Source organism: Diplotaxodon limnothrissa, linkage group LG13, assembly GCF_057381915.1.
Source record: "Diplotaxodon limnothrissa isolate DT_005_m linkage group LG13, D_limnothrissa_male_GT1.1, whole genome shotgun sequence".
Taxonomy (NCBI): domain Eukaryota; kingdom Metazoa; phylum Chordata; class Actinopteri; order Cichliformes; family Cichlidae; genus Diplotaxodon; species Diplotaxodon limnothrissa.
In genome coordinates, this window is record NC_140608.1 from 32,674,061 (window position 1) to 32,695,596 (window position 21,536).

At 48.0% G+C, this 21,536-nt stretch overlaps 1 protein-coding gene across 1 annotated transcript; it reads left to right on the plus strand.

Annotated features, from left to right (window-relative positions):
* The first annotated feature begins 5,347 nt into the window (after positions 1 to 5,347).
* qkib (QKI, KH domain containing, RNA binding b) lies at positions 5,348 to 21,235 on the plus strand. The gene is made up of 6 exons (XM_085369619.1): positions 5,348 to 5,486; positions 10,373 to 10,509; positions 10,705 to 10,821; positions 13,484 to 13,627; positions 20,528 to 20,615; positions 20,829 to 21,235. The coding sequence occupies exons 1-6, from the start codon at positions 5,357 to 5,359 to the stop codon at positions 21,233 to 21,235; spliced, it is 1,023 nt and encodes a 340-aa protein (XP_085225745.1). The 5' UTR covers positions 5,348 to 5,356.
* The last annotated feature ends 301 nt before the right edge of the window (positions 21,236 to 21,536 follow it).

The window sequence follows — 21,536 nt, forward strand, 5'->3', positions numbered from 1 at the left end:
AGGAAGTTCAGGGTCTCTCCAGAGATCCTCAGGATTTTCTATACAGGCGCTGTGGAGAGCATCCTCACACAGAACATGACATCGTGGTTTGGGAACAGCTGTGTGAAGGACCAAAAAGCTCTCCAGAGAGTGATCCGTACAGCAGAACGCTGCTGCAGGATTGCTCTCCCCCCGCTTCAGGACACCTACACCAGGAGATGCCGGACTAGAGCAGATACTGAAGGACCCGTCCCATCCTGGCAACAAACTGTTCCAACTTCTGCAATCTGGTAGAAGGTTCCGCATCATCCGGGCAAGGACAGAGAGACTCAAGAGGAGCTTCTATCCCCAAGCCATCCGTGCCCTAAACACACACACCCGCCCTCTCACATCATCTATAACTGACTGAGTCAGGACTCTCTTCCAAACACTCTAAACCAAGGCACAATGTACATTTCAATTCCTTTAATTTTAAATATGTTTATATTGTCTATCCTGTAAAATAGTCAGATGTCTATTCATATTAATGTACAGAATTCACCTGCTTGCTGCTACTACTGCACATTCACCCAGTGTATATACTATATATATATAATGTTCTTCCTCTACCCCCCCCAAATTTTTGCACATGTCGAGGAGCGTGTCAGGCTACATTTCACTGTGTGTTATACTTGTATAACTATGCATGTGACAAATAAAGAACCTTCAACCTTCAACCTTGAACGTGTTCTCCCTGCTGCTGGGACAGGAGGGAGGCTTTATCAGGACGGGCGTCCTAAAAAGCTTCATTCTGTTCCTCAGTAACACTGTTTGTGCAGGGTCAAAGGTCATCAAGAAACCAACCAATAGGTTTCAGTCAATTTTGGTGGCTCCACCCACCTGATAAAACCCCAGATCATCCAATCAGAGCTGGCTGAGGCAGCTGGACCACTGAGGAGGTGCTGTACAGATGGTTCTGTTCTGTAGAACGTCATGTGACATGTTAGTCACATGACGTTCTTCCCACTGAGTTCTCTCTTTCTTTCGAATGACATCATTGTGTGTGTCCATTCAGAACTCCATTTGAATATGAATCAGTGGTCGCTGGGCGGAAAACAGCCGACACAAAGACTCCTTCACTGTGCCCCCCCTTACTTCCTGAAACCAGCCGGCCTTCTTCATGAAGACCGTTTTCTTTTCTTCCCTGTTGAAAGACGCTCTGAGAGTCTAACGCTGCTGACAACGGGAGGAGGAGGAGGGGGAGCGGGGGTGCGCTCCGGCCTCCTTTCAAACAGCTCGGAGGTCTGGACTGAACCCAAACAGCCAGAGCTGATCCAGGACTCCTAAAAGGCCCGACTGTGGGAGAAAATGTGAAAGGAGCAGGACGAAGAGGAAGACGTGGTGGCGTCTCCCTGACTCCTCTTCGGCCTCCTCATCTTAGAGGAGCTGCTCCTTTAATGAAAGTGTCTGTGGTGATTTGTGGGGCTGGTAATCAGTCTGAACCAAAAACCACGACCTTTTCCCAGGACCTCCTTCGTCCATCAGAGGAGGAGGAGGAGTCCCAGAGAGGGTAGGCACGCAGGGGAGCAGGAATGCTCACTGCACGTCCTCACAAACTGAACCTGGACAGTCAACACATAAAGAGCTACCAGTACTACTACTATATACTGTATCATACACTGTATGACACCCAGCACTACACTACAGTACTGCAGTACTCTGTGCAGTACTACAGCTGCTGACTGAGCTTTAACTCAGTTTGACTCTGTCAATGATTCCTGCAGAGCCGCACCTGTGCAGGTGTGTGCAGGTATGATAATGACTAAATCGCCTATCTAGGGGCGATCGTGGCGATTGTGTGTTCGTCTTGTAATCGGAAGGTTGCTGGTTCGAGCCCCGGCTCGGACAGTCTCGGTCGTTGTGTCCTTGGGCAAGACACCTACCGCCTACTGGTGTTGGCCAGAGGGGACGATGGAGCGATATGGCAGCCTCGCCTCTGTCAGTCTGCCCCAGGGCAGCTGTAGCTACAACTGTAGCTGCCTCCACCAGTGTGTGAATGTGAGAGTGAATGAATAGTGGCATTGTAAAGCGCTTTGGGTGCCTTGAAAAGCGCTATATAAATCCAATCCATTATTATTATTATTATTATCTCCCTCCTGTAACCACGCCCACCCCTCGCTGAGCCTGGTATTGCCGGAGGTTTCTTCTTGTTAAAAGGAAGATTTTACTTCCCACTGTCACCAAATGCTTGCTTTACCTTAGAATATAAAGCACCATTCCACAGTTTAAACACACACAGTTAGTGGGGTTAGTTTAATCGATGATTTGGAATTATCCGTAGGTGTGAATGGCTGTCTGTGTTAGCCCTGCGTCAGACTGGCGACCTATCCAAGGTGTACCCTGCTTCTCAGCCTTTGGTAAGCCCCCCCATGCCCCACGACCCTGATAAGTGGAAAAGAATGGATGGATGAACCTGCACAGAAACAGCTGTGGAATCTCCTGGAAGCCCTCCCACAGGCAACGGTGCTTCATAGGGAAAAGTAAGAAAGTCAAATGGCAGATCATTCTGTTGGTGTCATTCTCATGTCTGAAGTCCTGCCATTAGTTAATGATTCAATCTTAAATATGTTGGGAGGGGGCTCCCAGGTACCTGCCAGGTACCGGGCGGTTTATAGGTGCCTGGATCCCTGGAACCCTGATTCCGGCTCGCACTGGGGTGGCCGTCCTCTGGCGAGTTCGGCTGCTCTCGCCACTGGTTGTCTGGGACTGCCACCACATCTGGAGCCTCCCTCCTTCTCCTGCTGGGATAGGCAGGTGGATATCGCAGAGATGTGTGGCTTCGGTTCTTCGGTACTCTTGGTGGCTGCGGATGGTCCGATTTTCCTGGGTCCATTTCTGTCTGCTTCTGGTCCTTGGGGGGATTATTGCAACTTCCCACCCTCATTATCAAGTACATTTTGTGACACACATACACACACAAACACACACACCACAAGAAGACTGCTGATGTCTGTCTTTGAGCTTTTAAACCTTCCTCTAAAGATGAGACTGAAGGCTGTGGATATGAAAGGGCTTCACTGAGTCAGCGTTCAGAGAGCCTGATGACAGAGAGCATCTGTGCACAGGTGAGTCATAGGTGCGTGCGCTTGTCCACAGTGTGGATCGAACCGAAGGAGAAGCAGAAGAAGCTCAAGCCAGCTCAGAACAGACCCCATGCAGACAGAGGAGGCTGTGATTCTATCACCGTGACCTTTGACCTTATGATCTGAGGTCAGTGTGACCTACGCAGTCTGAAGGTCTCCTAAAGGTCACATGACAGCGATGTTGTTTGTTCCCACCAATCAGAGTGGGCAGAGAGGTCCGCAGATTTCTGTCGTTCCAGAAATTCATCCGAAAACAAAATGCCAGTACAAGTACTGCATAAATCTCTGTTACACTGTGGTTCCCTGTAGTACCTCTCAGTACACTGAAGTAGTCTGTAGTACTCGTCAGTGCTCAGCTGACAATGTGGTGCTCTGATCATGTGATCAAAGTAAAGGGGAGAAACTGGAGTGACCTCCTGATGAAACCAGTGGACACACACACCTCGCCTGCGCTCACACACTCTCACTCTGTTGTTTGTCCGTCAGAGAAAACTTTCATTGTTCCACTCGTAACAGGTCGTCCAGGCTCTGGTCACGTGACCCTGTCAGCTGACCCCAGATGGGCTTGTTTGTCCACCCGACTGACCTCCACCAGCTGAAAGACGTCCTAAAACCAAAACGGTGACTTTTTGTCTGTTCAGACTCAGAGCCTTCAGCTCAGGCTGAGGAGCCTCCGTTTTATTATCCAGTTTTATGATATTTACACATATGCTTGGAGCAAAATCTGCGGAAATGTTTGGCTTCTATAAAATTTTGAGATTTTATCTGTGCTGTGTGTAATTTTGAGGAACTTTCTGGTATCGTTGTAACGTCGTAGAGCATCATATTAAAATAATGAAAATCTGTGCGGTAGCTCTCTCCTCTCATGTGATATATCACTCGATAAGATTTCTTAAACTTGTTCCCTGAGATGGTGGACAGAGCTGCAGATCCATGACAGCCTTACACAGTTAGCTAGCAGCTAATGACCAGGACACGTGTGCAGGTAATAAAGGACAGGTAATGTACAGGCACACACACCATGTTTCCACAGAACAGCTGACCCACGTGTCCATAATAAGCTAACACTCCTGTGTTTTGTAGACTACAGTGTAGGCTATTCACCTACTTACTGGTTTCTGTTGCCTCAGTCTGCGTCTCCCAGTTACTTTCTGTTTCTCACAACTCCTCACAGCTCAAGTGTCAAAACATGTAGGGGCTCTTTGCGAGCTGGTTCCCGACTCGTATCTGCAGTCAAGAGCGATCACTGGTTAATGGTCATCATGTGACAGATGCAAGAAAGATCCTTTAATTTAGCAGAACTGTGATTAAAAGTTAAATATTATTGTTGAGGAGCACAGGCAGGACGCCACACATACACAAAAAACCCTCAACAAAAGGGCACTTTGGGTCCACACCAGGAAAGGGCTGGGCAGGCAAGGAAAAAACTACTTTCAGTAATTGTTAACTCAGAGCTAGTAGAGCACAGGTGTCCAACTCCAGGCCTCGAGGGCCGGGATCCTGCAGGTTTTAGATGTGTTTATGATCCAACCCCTGAGGTAAGTGTACAGGTGAGCACGACGGTGAGGATGCCTTCATTACAGGAAGTAAACACCTCCTCACGGAGGTGACGGATCAACCCTTAAACTCTTCATGAGCTGCTCTGAGGAGCAGCTGCACCTGCTCCTCTTCATCACGCTTCTCCTCTTCATTTCCCTCCTGCTCTTCATCACCCAAAGCGATTTTCAGCCAAACTCACAAAGAAGAAAAGTTTTTGTTTTCCCCTCCTTTGTTCTTCTGTGAGTCCCAGGCTCTGGAGAGGAGGTGGGTGATGAAGAGGGAGAGGAAGAGGAGGAGGCGGACGAGACTCATTTCCATGTGAAAAAAACCATTAAAACCAATAAAACTATTTAGAGGGACACGTTCAAACGGAGCAGCTTTATTGATGGTGACGCCTGGGAACAAAATACCACACACACGTTAGTTAGTTAGTTATTTGGTTAGTTAGTTAGTTAGAGTTTTATTTTGAAGCCCCCCCGTGTGCGCGGAGCGGAGGCTCAGAGCCGCTGCTGGCCGACACACAGCGCTGTTCTGCGCGGAGCGGAGGGCGGAGAGCCGGGCAAAGCCGAAGCAGCTGGAGCGTTAAACCCGGACTCGGAGCCGAGCGTGCGGGACTCAAGGCGCCTCCGTGTCTGGAGCGGGTCTGGATTCATGCTGATGCCGTGCAGTCCGCTGCGGTCCGGATCCGTGTAGTTCGGCGGGTCGTGGTGGGGAGGATGGAGGGGAGGGAGAAGCCCAGACCCGGTCCGGATTACCTGATGCAACTCATGAACGACAAGAAGCTGATGAGCGGTCTGCCGAACTTCTGCGGAATCTTCCAGCACCTGGAGAGGCTCCTGGACGAAGGTGAGACCCGCACGCGCGCGAGAGGGTTTAAATCAAAGGAAAAGTTTACTGAAACCATCCTGATACTTTTTCTTTTAAAACTTCTACAAGTTAAAGTGCTGGCAGTACTACATGTACTGCAGTAAGTACTGTCAGAAAGTGTGCTATGTGTTTTCAGAGTAAAAGTACTGTCTGAAGCATACTCGAGTAACGTATCATACTTTAGTGATCATGGATTTTAATAACTGATCATCATTTATTGATTTCATTGATCAGAAAGATTAAAAAACAAATGGGTGAGCTGGCACGTTTAACCCCACCCACAATTTTCACTAATCAGTAGGAATCCAACTCAGTCACTTTACAGCCTCATTGCATTATTAGGGGCATGGCCTCTGTGACTGACAGGTGGATGGGACACAGGCGGCTCTTGTTGCTGTCTGCTAGCTTCTCCTGAACTGGACCTCGGCTGTGTTTGTGCTGTTGGAGCCTTCTGGGCTGCTGTGAGGTTATTGTGGTCATGTGACTGCTGACATTATGTGGCAGTGCTCCAGCGGACATCGAGGTGGAGGAATGAGAACATCTGGTTCAGTTTGTGTGCGCACAGATGTTTTCTGCAGGTGTGAATGTTTGAATAAAGTTTCACAGTTTGAGAAGGACTGAAATACAAGAAGCTCATGGTCAGTGAGGGTCGATTGATCTGCAGACTGATGCAGCAGACGTCCACCTGTCTCACATTAGCTCACCTGTGTCTCTGTCAGGTGATCTGCTTTTCCATGAAGTTCATACTTCGAGCACGCTGAGGCTGGCCGGCTACCTGTAAGTTAGCCACACATGCCCAGATGAGCTTTGCTATCACTACACTGACACTCAGGTGTGCAGGATATAGACACGTCTGTACAGCACACGCCCTCCAAGAAGCTCTTTTTATACCCAGTCATGAGACTGACCTGCTGCCCGCTCACCTGATTGGCTGCTAAACACCAGGCTTTTTGGAGACAATTCAAATATATCTGATATTTATATTAAAACGGTGAAATGATTTCCTCAGTTTAAACACTTGATTTCTATAGATAATGAAATATGACTCAATATTCTGCTTACATTTACATTTTCTCAGCGAGTGAGCTTTTTTAGAGCCGGGTTGTAGATGCTAGGGTTAGACTGCATTTCACTAGATGGCCACAGGGGGTATTTACCTAATAAACACTTAATAACAGTTAGGTTCGTTTACAGTAGAGTCCTGTGAACTCGGAACAACATGGCCAACGTGTCAGGTGTGTTGTTTACCTGTGAGTTACTGATGTAGAAAGTGCGCTGTGATTGGACGGCTAGACCTGACGCTAGGGAGAATTGTGGCATGTGTCTGAACACTGCTTTTCCAACAGCACCTGAACACACCACAGTATGAAACCTTACTCCTCTTTATTTCTGTCCTCTGTGTGCGTCTCAATTACACTAAGTGCAGCTATTCATCATTTAATTGGTCTAATCAATTAATTCAAAAGCTCAGATGAAGTGTGTGTGTGTGTGTGTGTGTGTGTGTGTGTGTGTGTGTGTGTGTGTGTCAGTCAGAGAGAGAGAAGAAAATCAATTTACCCAGAATCCCCTCTGGCTGGCGTCCCTGCTGTAATAGCCTCAGACAGTAAAACCACTAGTACCAGTGTGTGTGTGTCTGTCTGACTTTGTGAGGACCAACATCCCATTTTAACCATTGTAGAGAGGACGTTCCTGCCTATTAGGTCTCTGTGTTGACTCCTCAGTGTAAGATGATCCTTTGAAGACCTCTGTGATGGTTCACGTTGGAATCAGGGCGACAATGAGGGTGACGAAGAGACCATGTGAGGACATGGTGCTTATACGATAACCTTTCATGACTGGTGATCTCCTCCTCTGCGCCATGACTCGGGGCATTGACATTGAAGTGAATGTTGTAGGCGGACTGAAAGCACGTTGGTTTATTTTGGAGGTGTGTCCTGAGCAGAGATGGGCAGTAACGCGTTACTGTAATCTGATTACTTTTCTCAAGTAACGAGTAAAGTAAGGGATTACTATTGCAAAAACGATAATTAGATTACTGTCACTTTCCCGTAGGAACGCTGCGTTACTGCGTTACTAAAACCGTGATTTTTGTCTGTCTCATGACAGTGACGTAAGCGAGTGCGACGTCCGTGACAACAGCTGTGTGCAGATCAACAATGGATCATATATCGATTGTGGGAGAGAGTATGAGCGTGCAGCGTTTAAAGCGTGGAAGTACTGACCTTACTTTGAGTTTGATTCCATAAAAAGTGACAAAAACATTAGTGTCCGCTGTGCGTGGGAAGAAAACTTCTTTTTACAGCGAAAAAAACCCCTAAACTTCCAACAAGCACCGAGTAGCTACGACGTAATGGGAAACTCACAGAGAAACTCGTGGATTCTTCCACTGACCGCGGCACACCTGCACCAGGGTAAACCTCCGCCTACCCCACTCCTGCTTTACAGGTGAAAATAGAGCAACAGGACCGCTGAGTCTTTGACTTTATTTATTTTCTGCTGTGTTTTACTTGCATCTATTTGAAAGACTGAGTGTAAACACAAAAAATATTTTATTTTATGAGCTGGAATGTGCAGAAAATAGGTTTAAATGTTAAACTAATTTCTTCCAGTCAGAGAATATTGCATATAATTAAATCTTTGCTTGATGCATAAAGTTAAAAGATTAAAACTAATAAAACAAGTTTTAAAAAGAGACTTTTCCATTTGATTACATTTTGTATGATGGATTATGCAGAAAAAGTAGAATTGGGCTGAAAGATCTATCGCTTTATCACCTGTTCAGGTTGTAAATCGTGTTTTTAAAAAGTAACTAAGTAACTAAGTAATTAATTACTTTTGAAAATAAGTAATCAGTAAAGTAAGAGGGTTACTTTTTGGGGGAAGTAATCAGTAATTAGTTACTGATTACTTTTTTCAAGTAACTTGACCAACACTGGTCCTGAGGGCGGGTTGCCTGCTCCCATGTTGCTGGTTATTGTGGCCGTGATGCTGCAGGAGCTGCAGACTGTGAGGAGCTCACTTGATGTGATGGAAAGTCTCTGATGCTAACCAGCAGGTTAGTGTGTTTCTAACCTGCTGAGGAGATGCTCAGGTGTTTCCTACCTGTGCAGCTGCTTGTTTCCTGTTTCCTGCTCACAGACGTCTGCTGCAAACAGCCGTCTGACATGAGGATGAACTCAGAACTCAGAGTTGCATGTTCGTGTGTGTGTGTGTGTGTGTGTGCGCGCGCATGTGTGTGTGTGTGTGCGTGTGTGTGCGCACTCCTAGCTCCTGATTGGCTGATGGTGAGGGCTGTTTTGTTGCTCTGAATCACCACACAGACAGCTTCATAAAGTCTCCCAGCATGCATTGCGAGGGAGAAATAAATCTTACCGGGGTGGTGGTCAGTATAAGATGTGCGATCATCATGGAAACAGTTACCTGGGATACTGCAACTTCCTGTGAAAGCTGCACTGGTTTCACGTCCCTACTTGCTGCTGTTTCAAGACAGAAACAAAGAGCTGAGCTGCAGCTTAAACACACGTTCAATGCCACATGTTAAACCAACATGCTAAAAACATGCACATGAAAGAATACAGAAGCAACACAGGAGTCCTGAGGAACCCCACAGCTAGCTGCTATAACACAGTTAGAGTTTTTAGCTGGTTTCTAACTACAGACCTCTCCAAAGGTCTGCTGGCCTAAGTCTTCGTCTGCAGGGTGATGTCAAATGATTGTTGTCACATGTTGTTTTGCTTTTTTGCTTTATTTTGTAACCAGACATGTCCCAGTGTTAAACATTTGCAGGACCAAATCTGTCAAAGTTATCACAGTGATAAAGCTGCGGCTCTGTAAAGGAGAAAGGACCGAGAACACCAACCGTTATAACTGCAGTAAAGGTGGATGGTGGTCTCCACAGAGGGGGGACCCATCAGCAATCAGCCGCCTGTAACACAGTCTTCAGACCTCCTCTCAGGTGGTTCGACACCAACTCACAGCTTGACCCATAACTCACATGATTACAGGGTGGGTCAGCAACTGTGAGGATGACCCCCGAGAGGACAAGCCTACCAGAGGACAAAGACCCGAGACACCACATCGTTCTGTCCAGTGAAACATTTGCAAGAACCTCCAAATGCCTTAAACTTAAGAACTTAAGGAGTTGCAGGACCTAGAAGACTAAGAAACCACACAGGTTAAAGTGTTCTCTTCAGTTGAGCTTGATCTGTGAAACATGAACATTATTACACTCAGCTGTTCACTGATCAGGCTCAACATGAAGGGAAAGCTGACCGATGTTTGCAGGTCAGGTTATCGTCTGGCTGCTTCAAGGTTCAAACTCCACGAGGAGAGCAGCAGTCACACAGATCATCAGTTCCACCTTCATCATCCATCACATCCATCTCACCTGCAGATACAAGAAGCTAAAGAGGACACGGGAATGACAGATCATGGAATCAGGTGAGAACATCATCGTCACCTCAGGTTTCAGAGGTTCGCACGGTGATGTTTGGAAAAATATGAACACGACCTTTAAATCAGTTACAAATATAAAACCTGAATGTCTGATCAGATTTACTCCAAACACAAAGAAAAGGTGAGCAGCAAAACAAAACGCAGAGAAACAGTGCCTCCAGCGCTGAAAACCTGAACATAAAGGACAAGTCTGAAGACGGCGCGCTCAAACATCGGTTTTCAGTTAAGTTTGATTCCAGCTGTTTGTTTCCCTCCGAGCTCCATCAGCTCCTCTTTACCTGCTGCAGGTGTTTTAGTGCTGATGGCCTGTGCGTCCCACTCACCTCTGCCACGAACTCCAAACAGAATCAGCTTCTGATTGGCCAGACCGCAGAACAGTTTTCCACTTCCTGCGTGTGTGTGTGTTTCAGAGATCAGCCGCGTGAGGAAGGACATGTACACGGACACGCTGAACGGATCGGAGAAGAGCAGCGAGCTGCCGGACGCTGTCGGCCCAACGGTGCAGCTGCAGGAGAAACTCTACGTCCCCGTGAAGGAGCATCCCGACGTATGTCTGTGTGTGTGGATCATCGTGATGCACCAATAATAATTCATTTCCTGTGTTTCCATCAGTGTTGCTCTGTTTCAAAGTTTTACGACTCAGTAGATTCATTCTAACTATTTATGGCTATTTCTGAAAGAGGATTGGCTGATTAGTGCTTAGGTTGTCATGGTAACAGGCTGACCTGTGTGTGTATGTCAGTTTAACTTTGTGGGGAGGATTCTGGGCCCTCGCGGTCTGACAGCGAAGCAGCTGGAGGCTGAAACTGGATGTAAGATCATGGTGAGAGGAAGAGGCTCTATGAGAGACAAGAAGAAGGTAACGTGCACATGCACACACAGCATGTCAGGTATTCATATCTTGTGGGGACATGTAATTAACACAATGCGTTCCTTAGCCCCTAACCATGAAAAATGAATGCCTAACCTTGAGCCTAAGCCCTAGCTATCACCCTGACACTAAAAACACATTTAGTCTCAAACATGCCTTCAGACTTGTGGGGACCAGGATTTTGGTCCCCATAAGTGTAGTAAACTTCCAATTATTGCTACCCACAAAGATATGAATACACGCTCATACGCACGCACACAGAAGGCATAAGATGAAATTTTTCTTCTTATATTTCAAATATTTGATTTTCTTGGTTTAATCAAAGCAGTGACGTAAAAAGTGAAAATGCCTGACACTGAAACACAGTCAGAGGTCAGTCAGCAGATTTTCATTTAAAGAACAACACATATGAAAATACACATCTGGTGTAGATATGCAGGGCTGATCCAGAGACAGAACACGTGAGCCTGAGCATCACTCAGATGTGTTTCAACATTTAAAACGAACGAAGAGCCTTCTCTTTGTTTGAGAAGCTAGAAGAGTGAGAACGTGCACGGCTGCTGAGGTATGACACATTTCCTTATCACAGAGAGTGTGTTCTTATGAATTTTATTCCAGATGTTAGGGTTAACTCTGCATTCTGCTTGTGTTTTATTGTGCATTTTCTGAAGGACTTTGTAACATTCGGTTTGATGTGTGCACAGAGGAGATCAGTCAGAATAGAACGTGTCAGTAGAATTAGGTCGCTCAGTGAAGTGACCGCTTATTGTTGTGAATCTGCAGGTTCTGAGTGCATCAACGAACGCTGAGCTGCGTCTTTCCTTTTACTTGAACTTCTATCCTATCACAGCGAATGTCCACTCAACCCGAAACAGATACCTGCAGAAGAACATGCAGGATCCAGCCTGAGCTCAGTGGACCAAACCAGTTTGAGCAGGGTCTTTCTTCATGCAGGTGCAGACTAATGTGGGATGGGCCTGATTGGAGAAATAGTTCATGTCCGAAACAGGAAGTATCTGTGGCTCCAACGAAGCCCGAAAATCTGTCGCTGTCTCAGATGGATGGTCTGTCCCTAAAACTGAGACTTTCACTGATTAGAGTTCAGTTTGAAAACTATAAAAATAAAGTCACACATCCTTCCAAAAAAGCTCTTAAACTCTTCTGTTGCTTGAACTTCAAACTGAAGCCAAAATCCCAGCTTGCATTCTGAACTTTATAAAGTTTCATTCTGCTTTGGCAGAAAGGACAGGACATTTTGGGTTAGGGTTAGGTCCTGTCAGACTGAAGAAAGACTTGTGACATGAATTTGTCTTTAGCTTGAGATTTTAAATACAACTCCGAACAGGATGTTGCTTCATGCACCCGTGTGTCAGAAAGTTTGTCTGCCAACTTTCAGGAAGAGCTGAGACTCTAAAATAAGAGCTGACGAGCTGCTTCCTGTGAAAGCTCTGAGTCTGCAGAAGCAGCCGAGTCACACGGTCTCCTCAGGATTAAGACTCTCTGAATGATTCACAGTGAAGAAACTATTTCAAACATTTCAGGTCAAACTGCTGAAAAAACATGCGTGTTTGTGTTTCTGCGTGTGTGACGCTGACAAGGTTAGCCACCTGCTACGCTAACAGAGGTACATGAGACAGGCGTAGCAACAGTTCAACACAAGCCAGATGGAGCTAGAGGAGAGGGAGGACAATGAATGAGGGGGGTGTTGGTTTTGCACTGATGTCGTGCTGAAACTCATACAGTTTTTGTTAAGACCACTCATCTGTGCAAGAAAACGATCGTCCAATCATCTGCCGATCCTCTGCTAACTCAGCAGACTTCCTGCTAACACGCTAACAGGCTGAACGCCAGCAGAAGATCGCAATATATAGCATGCTGTAGGTATTACAGGTACTGTGCTGCAGTGGTTTGTGTCATATCTATCTAACAGACTCAATTTGTTCGTATAAATGGAGAATCTACTTCACACACTGAGGTTAATTATGGAGTTCCACAGGGTTCAGTGCTAGGACCAATTCTGTTTCCATTATACATGCTTCCCTTAGGCAGCATCATTAGAAGACATAGCATACATTTACACTGCTATGCAGATGACACCCAGCTCTATCTGTCCATGAAGCCATATAACACACACCAATTAGTTAAAAAGTGTAACCAATTAGTTAAACTTTGACCAGGACATGTCCTTCAATGCAAATATTAAACAAATATGTGAGACTGCTTTCTTCCATTTGTGCAACATCTCTAAAGTTAGAAATATCCTGTCTCAGAATGACGCTGAAAAACTAGTTCATGCATTTATTACTTCCAGGCTGGACGACTGTCATTCATTATTATCAGGAAGTCCTAAAAACTCCCTGTAAAGCCTTCAGTTAATCTCAGTTTTTTTTAACCTTATAATATAAATTACCTTGAGGTGACTGTTGTTGTGATCTGGTGGCTTACTTATAGTTCCTAGAGTATTTAAAAGTAGAATGGGACACAGAGCCTTTAGCTTTGAGGCCCCTCTTCTGAGGACTACAGACAGTGAATGTAAAAACAAACTGTAACTCCCTGGATGCATTTCACCAAAGTCAGTCAATTGTGAACACCAGACAGCATGTGAATATTTACTACTTGTCTCTGTCTTCACTCATGTCTCCACCTGCAGGAAGACCAGAACAGAGGGAAGCCAAACTGGGAGCACCTGAACGAGGACCTTCATGTCCTCATCATGGTGGAAGACGCCCAGAACCGAGCCGACATCAAACTCAAACGAGCTGTAGATGAAGTCACCAAGCTGCTCGTGCCTGCTGTGAGTCCCCTGACCTCTGACCTGTGTGTGTTTTTGTGAGGACAAAGGAAGTTCTACATATCCAGGCTTTCTTCAAGTTCGCTGGCTTGATGAACTCTAAAACTTGCTATTTATCAACTTTTTCTGTTAAGCCGGGATCTCTATTAGCGCCAGGTGCTCTGACCAGAGACATTAAAGGTCTATGATGATGATGAAACCTGTAAAGAGGTGAACCCCTCAGAGGTGGAGCAGCAGAAACTGGTTAATCTGCTGATTTGTGACAGAGAAGAATAAAGGTTTGAATGGCAGGAAGGATGTTGCTCTGAGCGCGCTCAGCGCTGCTGTTTGTTTCCTAGGTGACAGCTTCACATCACAGCTGTGAAACATGACAGCTTCCTGTCCCACAGCCTGATGAAGGGCACGTGAGATCAGATCAGAGGGAACGAATGTGATTGGTTGAAAAGGCGTTCATGTTTCATGATCACATGAACACTTGATCACATGAAAGGTAAATGGCCTGTATTTGTATAGCGCTTTACTAGTCCCTAAGGACCCCATAGCGCTTTACATATCCAGTCATCCACCCATTCACACACACATTCACACACTGGTGATGGCAGCTACATTGTAGCCACAGCCACCCTGGGGCGCACTGACAGAGGTGAGGCTGCTGGACACTGGCGCCACCGGGCCCTCTGGCCACCACCAGTAGGCAACGGGTGAAGCGTCTTGCCCAAGGACACAACAACTGCGACTGTCCAAGCCGGGGCTCGAACCAGCAACCTTCTGATTACAAGGCGAACTCCCAACTCTTGAGCCACGATCGCCCCATGAACACGTGCACTTTCAGTCTGATCTGCTGGAGCTTCTTCATTCATTGCTTTCAGGAACATGCTGCACACAGAGAATCTCTCACTCTGAAAACATGCTGCATTAAAGAATCAGAGGAAACTCTGAGCCTCACCTGGTGATGCTCAGCATCAGTCACCATGGTGATTCGGCAGGTAAACGGACTCGGGTCGCTGACATCAACCTCACTTTGGGGTTTCAGCCCTTGGGCTTTAACCTTCATGTTCATGTTAGAATCACTTCTAGATTTAGGAGTGTGTGTGTGTGTGTGTGTTTGCGTGTGTGTGTGTGTGAGAGAGAGAGAGACAGGAAGTGCAGTGATTCTGCTGATCTTCACTTCCTCCACTCTCACTTCCTTGATTTGTGCAGAGGCAGGAAGAAAAAAAACTAGGAAGTGAGTCTGGGCACCTGATGATTCTCTTTGTGTGTGTGTGTGTGCGTGTGTGTGTGTGTGCGTGTTTTCTAACAGGAAGTTGGAGGGAGGCATTGAAGTTACTTTCATGTTGCAGAGACACAAAGTGGTTTAGAAGTCAGTTTGTAGTTGGACTGAAGAAAATGAAAGATGTTAACTGACGAGCTGATTGTCTAACGAGCTTGTGGCAGGTGTGTCGTGTGTGTTTGATGTTGTGTTGTGTTTCCTCTCAGGAATTGGTAGAAATAATTGCCGTTGTGTGGTGGACAGCAGCGCCCCATGTGGTCTGCACAGCCCTAAGCAGGCTGGTTACTGAGCGTGCTCATAGGATACTGTAACCATCATGAGTTCAAGTCATCTTAATTTGACAAAAGTTTATTTCTGGGACTTGAATGGTCTCTAGCATATCGAGACTATCTCTCCACACCGTTATATATTCCATATATACGGGGTACGAACCCCCTTGGTCGTGGGGCGTTGATAATTCTTTAAGACACTCCAGCTTGCCCGGCCACGCCCCACAGCTCACGTATAAAACAGCTGTGCAGACATGACATGACTGTTTGACGTGATTGTTTGATCTCCACTTGTGTCGTGTGTGTGAGTGACTTTTCTTCGAGAGTGCTGTGTGTGTGTGCATCCGTCAGGAGCCTCTTTTGGCAGCCTCCCTGGGTGCTAGCCTCTCCCCTGCCCTTTCCCTTAGCTTGGTCTCCCTTAGCTGGTTTCCCTCAGCCGTGGTTCCCCTTAGCTTGGTTCCCCTTTATCTTTCCCTCGGCCCCGGTTTCCCCTAGTTGGTCTCCTGTGGCCCGGTTCCTTTGCCGATCGAGCTGCCGTCTGTGTGTGTGGCATCTTGCCCGTGTTCCCTCGGCATCTTGCCCGCCTTGCAGGCTTCACGGCACTGGGACTTCGCTGTGCTACAGCTGGCGAGTGAGCATTCTCCGGTCTGTTAGCCTGTCTGCCGTTGCCCATAGCTTGGGTGCAGCCAGCAAGACTCGGCTCGTTGCTCGGCTACAGTGGGAAGGATGTCAGATTTCCAAGCATACGCTTTCACCTGTCACCTGTCACCCACCTGTCCCTGGGCTGCCCCCTGCTGGTCCCCAGGCACAGTGTCGGGCAAAATGGGTCCCTTCAGCTCTTAATTAGAGCATGACGGGTGTGGGAACTAGCCTTTCCTGAGGTCCCATCTAGTAGAGCGAACCTCAAGGTTGATGATGTCATACAGCCACAGCGCCTCCTATCTCATGTGCCGCTGCTGCCTGATTGGTCTGGTTGCAGGCAGTGAGTGTGCTGCATCCCAGCATTTGTGGTCCCCTGCCCGCAGATGGTTGCTGCTATGCATGGTGGGAGTAGTTTGCCTTTGGCCCCTCCCCCAATAGCCCTGTCCCTGGTCTCTTTGGACGCCCCTTTGGGCCCTCCCTGGGCAGGGCAGCATGCCCTAACAGGGGCGTGAGGGTAACTGATGCCCTGCTGGCGGCCATTTCGTCGCTCCCTCTACAGGGATGGAGCTTGACACGTCAGCTGCAGGCAGGCTGGGGACATGGAGAGCCCTCCCCAATCTTGTGCCTCTTGGGCTAAAATGGAGATGATGGCTGCAGCGTTGCCTCCCATTGCCCCGCCTCTGTGAGGCCTGTGCCGGTGGAGGTTGATTCTCAGGAGGATGATGTTTATGACGCTTGACTCTGGTCAGACGACCAGGGTTACAGTGGGGCAAAAAAGTATTTAGTCAGCCACCGATTGTGCAAGTTCCCCCACTTAAAATGATGACAGAGGTCAGTAATTTGCCCCAGAGGTACACTTCAACTGTGAGAGACAGAATGTGAAAAAAAATCCATGAATTCACATGGTAGGATTTGTAAAGAATTTATTGGTAAATCAGGGTGGAAAATAAGTATTTGGTCAATAACAAAAATACAACTCAATACTTTGTAACATAACGTTTGTTGGCAATAACAGAGGTCAAACGTTTACTATAGGTCTTTACCAGGTTTGCACACACAGTAGCTGGTATTTTGGCCCATTCCTCCATGCAGATCTTCTCGAGAGCAGTGATGTTTTGGGGCTGTCGCCGAGCAACACGGACTTTCAACTCCCACCACAGATTTTCTATGGGGTTGAGGTCTGGAGACTGGCTAGGCCACTCCAGGACTTTCAAATGCTTCTTACGGAGCCACTCCTTTGTTGCCCGGGCGGTGTGTTTTGGATCATTGTCATGTTGGAAGACCCAGCCTCGTTTCATCTTCAAAGTTCTCACTGATGGAAGGAGGTTTTGGCTCAAAATCTCACGATACATGGCCCCATTCATTCTGTCCTTAACACGGATCAGTCGTCCTGTCCCCTTGGCAGAAAAACAGCCCCATAGCATGATGTTTCCACCCCCATGCTTCACAGTAGGTATGGTGTTCTTGGGATGCAACTCAGTATTCTTCTTCCTCCAAACACGACGAGTTGAGTTTATACCAAAAAGTTCTACTTTGGTTTCATCTGACCACATGACATTCTCCCAATCCTCTGCTGTATCATCCATGTGCTCTCTGGCAAACTTCAGACGGGCCTGGACATGCACTGGCTTCAGCAGCAGAACACGTCTGGCACTGCGGGATTTGATTCCCTGCCGTTGTAGTGTGTTACTGATGGTGACCTTTGTTACTTTGGTCCCAGCTCTCTGCAGGTCATTCACCAGGTCCCCCCGTGTGGTTCTGGGATCTTTGCTCACCGTTCTCATGATCATTTTGACCCCACGGGATGAGATCTTGCGTGGAGCCCCAGATCGAGGGAGATTATCAGTGGTTTTGTATGTCTTCCATTTTCTGATGATTGCTCCCACAGTTGATTTTTTCACACCAAGCTGCTTGCCTATTGTAGATTCACTCTTCCCAGTCTGGTGCAGGTCTACAATACTTTTCCTGGTGTCCTTCGAAAGCTCTTTGGTCTTGGCCATGGCGGAGTTTGGAGTCTGACTGTTTGAGGCTGTGGACAGGTGTCTTTTATACAGATGATGAGTTCAAACAGGTGCCATTCATACAGGTAACGAGTGGGGGACAGAAAACCTTCTTACAGAAGACGTTACAGGTCTGTGAGAGCCAGAGATTTTCCTTGTTTGAGGTGACCAAATACTTATTTTCCACCCTAATTTACGAATAAATTCTTTACAAATCCTACCATGTGAATTCATGGATTTTTTTTCACATTCTGTCTCTCATAGTTGAAGTGTACCTCTGGTGCAAATTACTGACCTCTGTCATCATTTTAAGTGGGGGAACTTGCACAATCGGTGGCTGACTAAATACTTTTTTGCCCCACTGTACCTGATGGGACTGCCTGTCTACCCTGTGGCCACCTCGCTGTGCTGAGGGGCCTATGCAGGGATGTGGAGATGGCCGTGTTCAGGTGAGGCGGGGAGGACTCGGAGCCTAGGTTCAGCTGTCCTCCAACCACCCTCCTTCTTCCTGACATCCTTTGAGTTGGGCATAGTGGCCAGCTCCGCTGCAGGCATGGGCCAGCAGTTGACAATTCTCCAGCCTGCGGCGCTGGCTCGGTCTAGTGCGTTGCCCCTGTGTCACAGGTCACACGGCCATCAGGTGCCCGCTCAGTGAGCTGACACTTCCCGACTGTCCGCAGGTGTCTTGTCGGGCCCACTCTTGCTTCCCATCTGGAGCGTCGTCTGCATATCGCGGGTTTCTGTCATGGCGATAGCCAGCTGCCGTGCTCAAGTGGCTTGGTAGGCTGTGCTCTCCTGGAGTATTGCCCGTATTCGCTGGCTTACACGCCAGTTGGACCTCGCTGCGGCGAGTGAGAATTCTCCAGCCTAGTGTAGCCAGTTTTCTGTCTGGTGTGTTACCCGCAGTGCGCCGTTCACACAACCAGCGGGGCTCCTGTCATTGTCGAGCGGAGTGGCTTCTCAGCTCTGACTGCAGTGAGTCAGAGCCAGTCAGTAAGTGAGTAAGTGTTCTCCAGCCTGTAGGGCCGACTGTGCACAAGTAGCGAGTTCGCCCCTGCTGCAACAGCACTTAGCAGACGCCCGGCCCTGGGGTGGACCTTCGGGTTGTGTTCCCCACTTGGGCTTCGGCTGGCTGGACCGCCAGCCCCCTCACCAGTCTGCTGACGGCGCAGGGTGGTGTTGCGGCTTGGGGACAGACCCTTTGGGTCACGTCCCTACTTCAGCCCTCTGCTTTCAGCGGCCGTGCTGACGCTGCGGGCTGTGTTCCCCTGGCACATTGCCCACGGTTCACCGGCTTACGCTCCAGCAGCACTGGCTCCCTGTCTGGCATTGCCCACTTCTTGCTGGGTTGTGTGTCCAGTAGGGTCCCCACTCAGTTGCTCGGTGAGCGACGCTTCCTCTCCTCACTGTGCTCCTAGGATTCCGGGTTCAGGCCCTGTGCACCCCAGGCTCCAGCTGGAGATCATGTGGAGAGCGTGCACACAGGCTCATTGTAGCTGACTGCCTGTGCTTTCTGGCCTGCTAACCATGTGCCGCGGGTTTACATGCTTGTCAGACCTCGCTGTGTCTGACACGGCCTGTGAGTGAAAGCTCTCCAGCCTGCTGACTCCCTATCTGGTGCATTGCCTTTGTGTCATGGGCTTACACGGCCAGCACGGACCCGCTCAGTGAGCTGGGACTTTATGACTGACCTCGAGTGTCTTGTTCGAGTTTACTCTTGAGGTTCATCTGTCTGCGGACAGCACGTGGTGACGGTGCTGGGGGTGGACCTTCGGGTCATCGCCTTGCTCAGCCCTCCACTTCAGCAGGCTAGGCTACCAGGCTATGGCTGGGGTGACTGGAATCCTTGATGATCCTCCCCGCTTTCCTCAGGCACCGCTTCCTATAGATGTCTTGGAGGGAGGGAAGCTCACCTCCAATTATCCGTTCAGAGCACCGCACTACTCGCTGGAGAGCTTTGCAGTTGTAGGTGGTGCTGTTGCCATACCAGGTGGTGATGCATCCAGTGAGGATGCTCTCAATGGCACAGTGATAGAAGGTCCTGAGGATGCGGGGGCTCATGCCGAATCTTTTCAGTCTCCTGAGAAAGAAGAGGCGCTGCTGCGCCTTCTTCACTGTTTTGTTTGTGTGTACTGACCACGTAAGATCCTCAGCCAGATGTACACCAAGGAACCGGAAGCTGCTCACTCTCTCCACAGCAGCGCCGTTGATGGTGATGGGGGTGTGTACTTCTCTGCACCTCCGGAAGTCCACTATCAACTCCTTTGTCTTTGCAACGTTGAGGGTGAGATGGTTGTCTTGACACCAGTGGGTCAGGGCGCTGACCTCCTCCCTGTAAGCCGTCTCATCACCATTGGTGATACGACCCACCACTGTAGTGTCGTCCACAAACTTCACAATGATGTTGGAGCTGTTAGTGGCCGTGCAGTCGTAGGTGTAGAGTGAGTATAGGAGAGAACTCAGGTTACACAGTAACCGTACGATCTTTTGTGATCATTTACTGATGTTTGGATATTTTACAGATTGTTTTATACAACATGAATCTTTCTGTAGTGGCTGATTTCAGATTCTTTTTAAATGTATTTTACAGTTTTTCATACTTTTTAATACATCTGATACTTTCAGGCTGAATGAAATTCTGTGTGAACTTAAGCTGCTGTGTGTGTCGGTTCTGCATGTTCTCACAGCACACGCGTGTCTGAAAGTCGTGTCTGTGTTTCAGGCAGAGGGCGAGGACAGTCTGAAGAAGATGCAGCTGATGGAGTTGGCCATCCTGAACGGGACGTACAGAGACGCCAGCATCAAAACCTGTAAGAGACAGACTGGCCAATCATACACAGTCATTTTAAACATGAATCATTTGTGCCAAATGTATTGGTTAAAATGAAAAACATGAAGCATGCAGTGTTTTAGATGCCATTCACACCGTTTGATTCAGATTTTCATTTTGTCTTTTTACAGCAAGCATACTAAAACTCCTCCCCTTTTTATAAACCCTCCCCTTTCCTGTTACCCATACCCAGCATCCCTCGCCTTTTCTTTCGCAGCATCTAGCGTCTCGCAACAGGCTTCTCGTGTCCTCTCAGGCCCCGCCCCCGTACTGGCACCGCCCAATGCCCTGCGTACACCCGCCCCCACAGGCCCCACTCTCATGCCTCTGATTCGGCAGATCCAGACAGTGTTGCCCAATGGAACACCGGCACTGATGGCAGGGGTGGGGCCTGAGTCTGGCCTGATCTACACGACGCCATACGATTACCCGTACACTCTGGCGGCACCAGCGTCCATCTTGGAGTACCCGCTGGACTCTGGGGGGATGTTGGGTAAGCCCGCCCCCCCCTGTTCCTGTGAATGCTCTCCCATCCCTCACCACCACACTCATGGCCAGTGGAGCCCTGCCCCTACACTGGTCCTCCGACATGCTTCCTGAGAGACAAAACAAACAAACGATCAAACAAACACACACACGGCCTTGTGCCTCCTGCTGGACGGATGAGGTCGTCATTGCTCCATCATTATCTGCCGTTTGATTGGCTGAAAATGTTTGAACTGACTTCTAGCACTGATGTCATGTGACCACAGCTTCCTGCATTGAAAACACGCCTGTGAACTGAAAACACGCCTCCACTTGCAGACGCTTTCAGGTCGATGCAAACACGCCGATTTTTGGAGAGGAAGTAAAAGTTGATTCAAGTGATTTGAAAATTTGTAATCTTCAGGAAATAAAATTT